Source organism: Cherax quadricarinatus, chromosome 36, assembly GCF_038502225.1.
Source record: "Cherax quadricarinatus isolate ZL_2023a chromosome 36, ASM3850222v1, whole genome shotgun sequence".
Classification (NCBI taxonomy): domain Eukaryota; kingdom Metazoa; phylum Arthropoda; class Malacostraca; order Decapoda; family Parastacidae; genus Cherax; species Cherax quadricarinatus.
The window spans coordinates 22,947,160-22,958,925 of NC_091327.1; the positions used below are offsets into that span (position 1 = coordinate 22,947,160).

The 11,766-nt window shown below is 40.9% G+C and overlaps 1 protein-coding gene across 2 annotated transcripts; it reads right to left on the reverse strand.

Moving 5' to 3' along the window:
- Positions 1 to 436: 436 nt before the first annotated feature.
- LOC128691379 (UV-stimulated scaffold protein A) lies at positions 437 to 5,235 on the reverse strand. 2 transcript variants are annotated; one of them, XM_053780225.2, is made up of 3 exons: positions 5,070 to 5,234; positions 4,655 to 4,749; positions 439 to 3,497 (listed from the first exon to the last, which is right to left on the reverse strand). In XM_053780225.2, exon 3 carries the CDS (start codon positions 3,466 to 3,468, stop codon positions 1,534 to 1,536), a length of 1,935 nt encoding a protein of 644 aa, XP_053636200.1. In that variant the 5' UTR covers positions 3,469 to 3,497; positions 4,655 to 4,749; positions 5,070 to 5,234; the 3' UTR covers positions 439 to 1,533. The 2 variants fall into 2 exon arrangements, with proteins under 2 accessions (XP_053636201.1, XP_053636200.1); XM_053780226.2 differs by lacking the exon at positions 4,655 to 4,749 and having other exon boundaries at positions 437 to 3,497; positions 5,070 to 5,235.
- Positions 5,236 to 11,766: the final 6,531 nt, after the last annotated feature.

An 11,766-nucleotide genomic window follows, 5' to 3' on the forward strand; every position in this document is an offset into this window, starting at 1 on the left:
TCTTCACAAATATCTCTTTGTGGTATGGTGCAGCTCATAAAGGGACTAGTGGGATCTCAGTAGGGAGCAAGCATACCAGACTAGCCCCATGATTCTGTACAAACCAAAGTCTTTTAAGCAAGTAGTTAAGAAAAAACTACAATCCATGAGGATCAAGCAAAAATCAATCCATGAGGAAACAAACACATGGATACAGACCAAGACACTGCTTACCAAGATATTTTCTGATTGCAGAGAAATTACAAATGACAACAAAGAATCCAGGTAGACACCCTGATCCATCACTGATCCCATTACAGCTATTAACACTTAATTTGATAATAATAATAATAATAATGATTTAATCACTAATCCCACAAATGGCAAACTGACAGTACCACAGTCAAAGGCACCAAAATCACCAATCTTCACTAACCTGAAGTTTCCCACTGACAGTCACAACCTCTCTCTCTTACTCTCATTACGTTTCAACTTTTCTATTTGTCACCCAAGTTCGAATGCCCACCAAAAAAGAACTAAAGCAGTTTTGCATCTTCCATATTTAGAACCCAGATACAGACTTGTGAATTATAAGCATAAAAATGATAAACAACCCCATGGGCATCCAACAGTGAGACTAAAGCACTAACAAAAACAGTAAACTATATCGGTCCAAGACCAAAGCCCTGACGAATACCACAGGGCAAAGGAGGCTCCTTAACTATCAGGAAACTGAAACTTGTGTAGAAAGAAAGGAAGGTATATTCCTCGAACTTTACATAAATACAAATTGAGCTTCAATGAGCACATCAAACAAGAAATAATTTTCAAAATCAATGGACATTCTTCTAAAGATTTACTACATACCTAAACTGACATTATGCACTAAGCTATGCACTAATCTAGTCATTTCTCAATATACAGTATGTATTTAGGACTCTATAACTACAGTATATTTAAGTTTGCAGGGGTTAAGTACCAGCTCTCTGGCATAGGTAAATACAGTACCAACCTTTCAACCAACCTGTCTGCATTCTTTGTACTGTGCATTACTAGGTTTATTGTCTAATGAAAGTGCCTATATTTATTATGTTATGCAGCCAGGTAATAATCTTTAAATTAAATTAATAAATTAGTAATCATTCCATATATCATAGGCAATAAACATTTTGAACTTGCCTGTCCCATCAGGCAAGTTAAAATATACAATTAATTGTATAGCATATAGCTGTAACTGCTGTTTGTTCCAAAATGTTGGGTAGTTCTTAATATTAATCATTTTCTAAAAAAATCTTTAAAAATATGCAAAAGGACCTCAATATAACGGACTTCAGAAATACAGACCAAAATCCACCGAGTTAGTCAATTCGGAAACAAGGACATAGTTCATTGGTTGCAGAATTGTCCGTTATTGTTACAATCATGGCAAAACAATTTCTCCTTTATCCACCGCAACTGCCATTACTGGCTACCCACTCACTGTATTTTATCAGAAATGCAAATTTAACACCCAAAATACCTGATGTCATTGCCAGTCCAGTTCAGAAATATATTTTAGCTTTGACCAAAGTTGAAAATAGAGGACTCATTAGGAGATGATGTATATTCTCGAGCTAAGGCTGTATTTAAACGTCGTAAAGCCTTTTTACTTAAAACCTTCTTAGCAAGTCTCTCTCTTGATGTGTTCTTTCTTAAATCAGTCAAATTTTCATACCTATGTTTGCGTTTTTGCCGCCCTTTCGGCACCTTGAGATCAACACCTGTAGCTGCCTTTATTTCAGCTAAAAGTTGAGGATCCTGCCAGGCTGGATGGTCTCTTTCATACTGTTCACGAGCAGCACGTTCTCTTGCTGCATCTTCAGGATTAAGAGGCTTGCCAACTTCATCACGGGGCACAACTGGGCCATGAAAAGGGCATTTTTCTCGATCCATGCGAGGGCACAACCGACCTGACTTAAGAGGAGCTCGGCAAGCCCATTTAACAGGTTCCCATGTCCGCTCATAGTTTACTCTTTGTGTTGCCACACCCAATATTCCTCCTGTATTCTCCATTTCCTCCTGCTCATGTAAGTCTGGGGTGGCAGTCCACACTTGACTTAGTCCAGCTAGGGGATTATGATGGCGTTTAGGTGTAAAGCTTTCTTTGCTGAGATATTCATCTGGACATCTTATGGTCTGAAGCTTTTTCTTCATTTTAACTGTCTCCTTCATTGACTGTTGTCCACACAAGTGAGAAACACCAGAAGTTGATGGTTGATTGTGTAGATCACTGGGTTGTAGATGATCTGTATTTTGGGGTGATTTTATCATACCTAGAAGAGCAGCTTCAGAAGCTGCTGCACTTATCACTCTGGGATCATCAAAGGGTACCTCCAGAAAGTCATCATCATCATCACTATCAAAATCATTATCTGCAGTGTGATATGGCTTTTCCTGAGGTAGGACTTTTAGAGACTCAAACTTTTTTACAGATCTTTCAACTAACTGCTTTATATCAAGAATTTGTCTGATTATATTCCCATTTCCCTCACTGAAAGGTCGCATGGTTTGTTCCCAACCCTTAACCAAAGGCAAAAATTTTGTACGCAAAACTTGTACATGCTCCCTAAGGTTTCGTATCACCACCTCATTGTCTACAGTTTCCTGAACTTTTCTAACATCCTCCAAATTTATCTGAACATTAGTCCCTTTCATAATACCATGAGCACGCATGAAATCTGAACCATATTCAATATCTTCCAGGTTTTCTTCTACTTCCTCATGTGGAATACTTCCTTTATTATCTTCATCATCACAAATGAATCCACCTTTTTGTGAAGTGTCTTCATCATTAAGTACAATAAAAAAATCGTGAACATCTGGGATTAGTAGCTTAAAACAATTCTGAAACTGTACTATGCAATTCTTTATTTCAGGAGAGGTTTCTTGAAGGTCCCTTCTAATTTTTTCAATCTTTTTTCTTTTAATTTCTTCGACTCTTTGTCTTTCCTCTTCTGCTCTTTGTCTCTCTGCTTCAGTTCTGGCTGTCAGCTCAGCAAAGTCAACCCTCTTACAGTCTCTTAAGTAGTTATAGCCCAATCTTAATGTAACATAACCTTCACTAAAATTATCATACCAATGCTGAATAGCTTCAACAGCTTTTTGTTTAAGTCTTTTGGCAACTGTTAGTGGTTTTGGAAGTGGTTTCTTTGGATCTAAACCCAACACAAGGTTCACAAAATTTGAAAAGTTTTTCAGCAACAGTTCACGAAAACAATGAGACTTGCGAAAAATTTCATCACAAATTTGGAAGGTACTGTATCTTATTTCTGCATGATTTTTCTTCAACTGTTTACAAAGTAACCTGTATAACTCAACTATGTATATGTCAGAACTTTTGCAAATTTTTTTTAATTTCTTGAATGTTCCTTCATCTAAGTTGTCTTTGCCTGATGTGGTAAGTTCCTCAACTAACTTCTTGAGATGATATGCTTGCTGATCATTCTCCATTTTTTTTATAAGTGAAGTTGTCTGTTGATCTGAAGAAAAAAATAATGAAAAAATACTGTATTGCATTTTGGCACTAATCAGTATGAAATTTTAAAAGTGAAATCTTAAAACTTCATTACAATTAGAGGGTTGTATAAAATTATTAACTTATTAAAATTATTAACTCCTAAATTTAAACCTTATTATTATTGCTTCTTAACCTTAAGTTAGTCTAAGTTTGTCCGAAATGCTCTGCATATACAGGAGCTTTTGGCATGTACACCCGAATTTTTGCTTTGTACAAAAACTGTATCATGCTGAAATAAAATATTATTATTATTATTATTATTATTATTATTATTATTATTATTATATACATTCATTTTTTAAATTAAAAGCTTGTGGTATTACCACTAATTATTCCACCCACAATTAAAAATTTTGACCAAATTTACACCTAACTCAACAAGAATTCACGACTAACATGACACCCTAAGTTCTGTGCTGTGATTACTGTTAACATTATGAAACTATTATTCCTGTTACTACATTTATTATAATTATTTAAAAATTCTGTTACAAATGTTATTGCAACTAATACAGCATATCCCAGTTCTTCTTACTTGATAAGCTACATCAAAACTGCTATTACTGGTATGTATGGAGAGTGTTAATAAAGAGCTAAACCTGGGTGTCATTCAGCATTGCATATAAAATAGAAGTAGATGCTAAAGGACTGGGGTAGCTCTAGAAGTTTTATATATGAGGGGCTTAGGGATGACAATTTGGTTGGTAGAGGGAGGGAAGCAGCTCTACTGGCCCATGCCAGGTAGGTCCAACTTTCCTAATCACACTCAATCTATATTTAACAGCACCCTGGGGTTTATTCCACTCATCAATAACTCGAAGTACGGCTTAACCAATACTTCCCTACATATTTTCTAAATATAAATTAAATCAACTTGAATCCATTGCCCACTGCTCCGAATTCTGTCTTGTTAAGATATTTCCCGCACATTATTTATATCCCATTTATTTATTCCTATTTATACTTTAATCATATATCACCTAATTCTAAGTCTTTCCAGACTGCAAAATGACTACCTAGTTAGGAAGACTTTCTGCTACATAGAATCAACTTCATCATTTAGGTGTTTAATTATCAAATTAATTGGGAGACACTGAACCCATAAAGGTTATATAATACCTGGGAAGGGAAGACAAGCTGACTTAATCCAAGGAAACGGAGGATAGCTCAAATTCTTTGAATCAAGAGCCCCTCACCAGCATCGAGACACCTCCCTTGAAAGGATAAAAAGGATGAAAAGATTTTTATAATTGACCTTAAATTATACTAAGGGTATTCAATGAATTGCAATAAACTGTTCTTGTTGTTATTTATATTAATTTTAATGTAAAATATACTAGCATAACTGATACAGTGAACAGAATAACAGCTTGAAGAAATAAAATGTCAAGTAGGAATGACTAGTAATTTATTGTGCATCAATGTTTCGGTTATAAATCAATCATTATCATCAGGGTTCATTTGTAGAACATTACAAAACAACGTCATGTTCTACAAATCATTGGAAATATAATAAAACATTAGCCATACATACATTCTTTGTTGTTGGAGTCCTTTAGGGCCACTAAAGCTGATGCTTTATTGAGACCTACCACCCGGAGTCCGGGAAAAAGACATTGTCCAAATCATGGCGGGAATAAGATAGCAAATAGTTTCCTTCGGGAAGAGAAACGGAAACAATAATTCCCCAACTTAGATCAGGTGGATTGCAGGCCTAAACACCGGCAGAGCCAGGTGTCTTACTCCCTGAACAAACACGTCTGCACTCCAACGCCGCCGCTGAAGTCCTTGGAGGTAATTTAGGTCACCATGGGGTTATTAAGGATTAAAGGTTTTATTTCTTTGCATAGTTTACAACGTGTAATTACAATTTTGATTTGCTAAGTACAAAGAAAGCCACTATCATGCCTGGGCATTTCGGGCATAGCCCGGGTTGATAGCTTCCTCAGCCAAAAATAAATAACAAAAAGGCACAATACCGTGACTGGAACGATACACAAATAACCCGCACATAAAAGACAGAAGCTTACGATGACGTTTCGGTCCGACTTGGACCATTGGACAGTGTGACTTTGTCAATGGTCCAAGTCGGACCGAAACGTCGTCGTAAGCTTCTGTCTTTTATGTGCGGGTTATTTGTGTATCTTCCTCAGCCAACACACTGAGGGTCCGGGTTCGATCCCGGCAGGGGTGAAACGTTGGGCATGTTTCATTACACCTGCTGCCCTTGTTCAGTTGTATCATGTACTTGTAGAAATAGAGTATCATCGATCATATAGTTTTTGGGGTATTAAGGGCCACCAAATCGCTAAACCTACTTGGGTACACAAGCTAATGACAAATAGGGGGACTTCTGCATAATAAAGATATTAAATTAACTAACTTCTATGCCAACCTTTGTCGGGTGTGGACGCCTCTCTCTCGCCTGAGTATCAGTGACAAATTTCCCCCGTTCTCTATGAGACACTTGTCCTCATCTATTTTACCCACCGAGCGCTTTACAGATTATCGGCTTCTTTTAGCCAGCTCCATTTTTCCGTTTGCGGATAATTCTTTAACGGTCTTTGGTGGGAAGCCGTTACTGAACTTCAAGTTTCTCTCTCTATTTACAAACTTTTGTTCCTTTTCTCTCATCGCCCAGCTTTGGGCAACAAATTTTCCCCGAACATCGGAAAGCCGGGCTCGATACGGCGTATGGTGTCAGTGGTTCTGATAAACCCAACAAAGAAGAAGAGGTCCACAAGCTGTATCGAGTCCTACATCACGGCTCACGAATTAAGCAGTTCTCAATCACGGGAGAATAGCAGAGGCTTGGTAGCCTCTATAGAAGAAATATAATCCAGAGGACACTGGTCAAAGATTTAAGCAAGTGAGATGCGCTAAAGTTCGTTGTGTCTTCCCGAAACTTTGAGGAGAGCGCAGGTGAGGGACAACCTCATGACAGAGGGAAATAATAGGTAGCCCGATCCATGAGAAAAGGTAATGAGAGGTATCTCGCGCCCAATTGGCGAGGGTACTTGTACAGATACATGGGAGCGGAATGAATCTGGAGACAAGAAGGAAGAAAATGCAACAGATTTGTTTGCTCCCGAGATTTTAGGAAACGAGTCTGAGGACCCGTCACAACTCCGGAGTCGGATACTTAGCGAATCCAGTAAGCTGCCCAATCCAATGCACTTTTTTTTTTTTTTTAGCAAATTTTCAGTACACTTGTAGTATGTTGCTATCACATTCTACTCAAGGAAGGTTCCTTGAGATCGGCGTGGGATTCTTGATCCAAGGAATTAAACTTAACCTCTTCGATTCCCTGCAAGAGTGGAAACATTGGGCGTGTTTCCTTACACCGGTTGTCCATGTTCACCCATCAGTAAAATGGGTACCTGGGTGTTAGTCGACTGGTGCGGGTCGCATCCTGGAATAAAATTGACCGAATTTGCCCGAAATGCTCTGAAAAGAGCATCCAGGCCATGGGAAAACCTGGGTAGCCACAGCCACTCAAGAGGGAGAGGTTTTTTAGTGCCAGGAAGGAAAAAAACTGGCAGGAAATGGCAGAAATCGTACAGCAAATCCAGTCATTCCTGGAGTGGAACCACAGTCGATGGCCTCCACTCCAAACCAACAGATACAGATACTAATGCCGGAAAAAAAATCCCCCCCCAGTACCAACAATACCACCAGTCCGATAACATTCTTCTTTGCAAATATACAGGGTCTAAAGCCAGCAACAAACAACAAAATACCTTTCATCCGTGGACTGCTTGCAGAGGCAAAGGCAATGTTCGCGGCTTTCACTGAGACCCACATAAAGGATCACTTGGACAACGAAATATGGATCCCAGGTTACAACCTATACAGATGTGACAGAGTGAACAGGCAAAAGGGGGTGGGGGTTGGCCTGTACATTGCAGAGTCACTTGTTTGCACAGAACTGCTTAATGCCTCAAATGATGTAGTGGAAGTTTTAGCAGTAAAGGTCGAGAACCAAAACCTAGTCATTGTGGTAGTCTACAAGCCTCCAGATGCAACATCCCAGCAATTCCAGGAACAGCTGTTAAAAATTGACCACTGTCTGGAAAATCTTCCAGCTCCTGCACCCAACATCTTGCTCCTGGGGGATTTCAACTTAAGGCACCTAAAATGGAGGAATGTAGCAAATAATATTGTTGCAGTAATAACACCAGGAGGCAGCTCTGATGAAAACTCACTCTGCACAAAATTCAATTTAAACCAGCAAATAATAGAGCCTACTAAACTGGAGAATACACTAGACCTCATCTTCACTAACAATGATGATCTGATAAGAAATGTCACCATATCAAAAACAATATACTCAGATCACAACATAATTGAGGTTCAGACATGTATGCGTGGAGCCCCAGACCGACATAATGAGACTAGTCACGAGGGAGCATTCACCAAATTCAACTTCAATAACAAAAACATAAAGTGGGACCAAGTAAACCAATTCCTAACCGATATAAGCTGGGAAGATATACTAAGCAACACAGACCCCAACTTATGCCTAGAACAGATTAACTCGGTGGCACTCGATGTTTGCACAAGGCTTATTCCTCTAAGAAAAAGGAGGAGTAAATGTAAAATAGAAAGAGACAGGCGCTCCCTTTACAGGCGACGGAAAAGAATAACAGAGCGGCTAAAAGAGGTCAATATATCTGAAATGCGTAGGGAGACACTGGTCAGAGAAATAGCAAGCATCGAACTTAAGCTAAAAGAATCCTTTAGGAGTCAGGAATCGCGGGAAGAACTAAAAGCCATAAATGAAATCGAAAGAAACCCAAAGTATTTCTTCTCCTATGCCAAATAAAAATCGAGAACAACGTCCAGTATTGGGCCCCTACTTAAACAAGATGGGTCCTACACAGATGACAGCAAGGAAATGAGTGAGCTACTCAAGTCCCAGTATGACTCAGTTTTTAGCAAGCCGCTAACCAGACTGAGAGTCGAAGATCAAAATGAATTTTTTATGAGAGCCACAAAATTTTATTAACACAAGCCTATCCGATGTTATCCTGACGCCAAATGACTTCGAACAGGCGATAAATGACATGCCCATGCACTCTGCCCCAGGGCCAGACTCATGGAACTCCGTGTTCCATCCTATGGAGAGGGAGCATGGACACGGGGGTCGTCCCACAGTTACTAAAAACAACAGACATAGCCCCACTCCACAAAGGGGGCAGTAAAGCAACAGCAAAGAACTACAGACCAATAGCACTAACATCCCATATCATAAAAATCTTTGAAAGGGTCCTAAGAAGCAAGATCACCACCCATCTAGAAACCCATCAGTTACACAACCCAGGGCAACATGGGTTTAGAACAGGTCGCTCCTGTCTGTCTCAACTATTGGATCACTACGACAAGGTCCTAAATGCACTAGAAGACAAAAAGAATGCAGATGTAATATATACAGACTTTGCAAAAGCCTTCGACAAGTGTGACCATGGCGTAATAGCGCACAAAATGCGTGCTAAAGGAATAACAGGAAAAGTCGGTCGATGGATCTATAATTTCCTCACTAACAGAACACAGAGAGTAGTCGTCAACAGAGTAAAGTCCGAGGGAGCTACGGTGAAAAGCTCTGTTCCACAAGGCACAGTACTCGCTCCCATCTTGTTCCTCATCCTCATATCCGACATAGACAAGGATGTCAGCCACAGCACCGTGTCTTCCTTTGCAGATGACACCCGAATCTGCATGACAGTGTCTTCCATTGCAGACACTGCAAGGCTCCAGGCGGACATCAACCAAATCTTTCAGTGGGCTGCAGAAAACAATATGAAGTTCAACGATGAGAAATTTCAATTACTCAGATATGGTTAACATGAGGAAATTAAATCTTCATCAGAGTACAAAACAAATTCTGGCCACAAAATAGAGCGAAACACCAACGTCAAAGACCTGGGAGTGATCATGTCGGAGGATCTCACCTTCAAGGACCATAACATTGTATCAATCGCATCTGCTAGAAAAATGACAGGATGGATAATGAGAACCTTCAAAACTAGGGAGGCCAAGCCCATGATGACACTCTTCAGGTCACTTGTTCTATCTAGGCTGGAATATTGCTGCACACTAACAGCACCTTTCAAGGCAGGTGAAATTGCCGACCTAGAAAATGTACAGAGAACTTTCACGGCACGCATAACGGAGATAAAACACCTCAATTACTGGGAGCGCTTGAGGTTCCTAAACCTGTATTCCCTGGAACGCAGGAGGGAGAGATACATGATTATATACACCTGGAAAATCCTAGAGGGACTAGTACCGAACTTGCACACGAAAATCACTCACTACGAAAGCAAAAGACTTGGCAGACGATGCACCATCCCCCCAATGAAAAGCAGGGGTGTCACTAGCACGTTAAGAGACCATACAATAAGTGTCAGGGGCCCGAGACTGTTCAACTGCCTCCCAGCACACATAAGGGGGATTACCAACAGACCCCTGGCAGTCTTCAAGCTGGCACTGGACAAGCACCTAAAGTCAGTTCCTGATCAGCCGGGCTGTGGCTCGTACATTGGTTTGCGTGCAGCCAGCAGCAACAGCCTGGTTGATCAGGCTCTGATCCACCAGGAGGCCTGGTCACGGACCGGGCCGCGGGGGCGTTGACCCCCGGAACTCTCTCCAAGTAAACTCCAGGTAATAACACGGGGTTTTCTATACAGTAGTATGTCATTGATGTCAGCTAGGACTGTATACCTTGTACATGTACGTACTTGTAGAATAGAGACATTATTATTATTATTCATAATTCAGGTTCATTATTATAATAAAAAAGAAGCGCTAAACCACAAGGGCTATACAGCACTGCAGGGCAGGAAGGAAGCGAGGGTATCAGGTGGCAAAATGGAGATGGGTGAGTAATAGGTTACGGAGAACAGCGGGGCAGTGGATGGTGAAAGGGTAGAGGACAGCAAGAGATTGAGGTAGAAAGGGCTGAGGGGAGTGCGAAAGGTATCATCATCAGAGTTTGTAGAGCAAATCAGTCGTTGTCAATAAGTCAATGAGAGAGTCAGGATTAAAGGAGGGTCCATCAGCAAGAAGGGAAGGTAAAGAGAGAGTAGTAGAGCGGAGACGTTGGAGGTAAATTCTGCGTGCTCGTTGATAGAGAGGGCAGTCTAACAGAATGTGGCTAATCGATAGTGGAACTTGACACTGCTCACAGAGAGGAACAGGGTGCCTCTCCATGAGATTCCCATGAGTAAGACGAGTGTGGCCAATGCGAAGGCGGGAGAGAGTTCAGGTAGGATCGTGGTTAGTACCCGGGCCTTCTCCATGCAGTACCCCTCAAGGGAAGTTCCTTGACGCTGGTAAGGGGCTCTTGATCTAGGAAATTGGATCTGTGCTCCAGTTCCCTAAATTGAGCCTGAATACCTTCAACCCCCACATGCGCTGTATAATCCTACAGGTTTAGCGCTCCCCTCATGATTATAATTATTATAATCTCCATGCGGTGAAATAGCATCTTTATGATGGGGGTTAGCAAAAGTGGGTTTACACATATGTTACTTTTTATGATAATTTGTGTTACTGTATGGGTACATGTACCTAAATAAATTTACTAAGGTGGAGGTTAGTGAAGGTGGAGGTTAGTGAAGGTGGAGGTTAGTGAAGGTAGAGGTTAGTGAAGGTAGAGGTTAGTGAAGGTAGGGGTTAGTGAAGGTAGAGGTTAGTGAAGGTGGAGGTTAGTGAAGGTGGAGGTTAGTGAAGGTGGAGGTTAGTGAAGGTAGAGGTTAGTGAAGGTGGAGGTTAGTGAAGGCAGGGGTATTGAAGGTGGGGTTTAGTGAAGGTGAGGGTTAGTGAAGGCAGGGTTAGTGAAGGTGAGGGTTAGCGAAGGTGAGGGTTAGTGAAGGTGAGGGTTAGTGAAGGTGAGGGTTAGTGAAGGCAGGGTTAGTGAAGGAAGGGTTAGTGAAGGTAGGGTTAGTGAAGGTAGGGTTAGTGAAGGTGAGGGTTAGTGCAGGCAGGGTTAGTAAAGGTAGGGTTAGTGAAGGTAGGGTTAGTGAAGGCAGGGTTAGTGAAGGTGAGGGTTAGCGAAGGTGAGGGTTAGTGAAGGTGAGGGTTAGTGAAGGTGAGGGTTAGTGAAGGCAGGGTTAGTGAAGGAAGGGTTAGTGAAGGTAGGGTTAGTGAAGGTAGGGTTAGTGAAGGCAGGGTTAGTGCAGGCAGGGTTAGTAAAGGTAGGGTTAGTGAAGGTAGGGTTAATGAAGGCA

What these genes read in the sequence shown, in the direction of transcription:
- LOC128691379 (XM_053780226.2), bottom strand. Translation starts at nt 3,468, where the DNA reads ATGGAGAATGATCAGCAAGCATATCATCTCAAGAAGTTAGTTGAGGAA.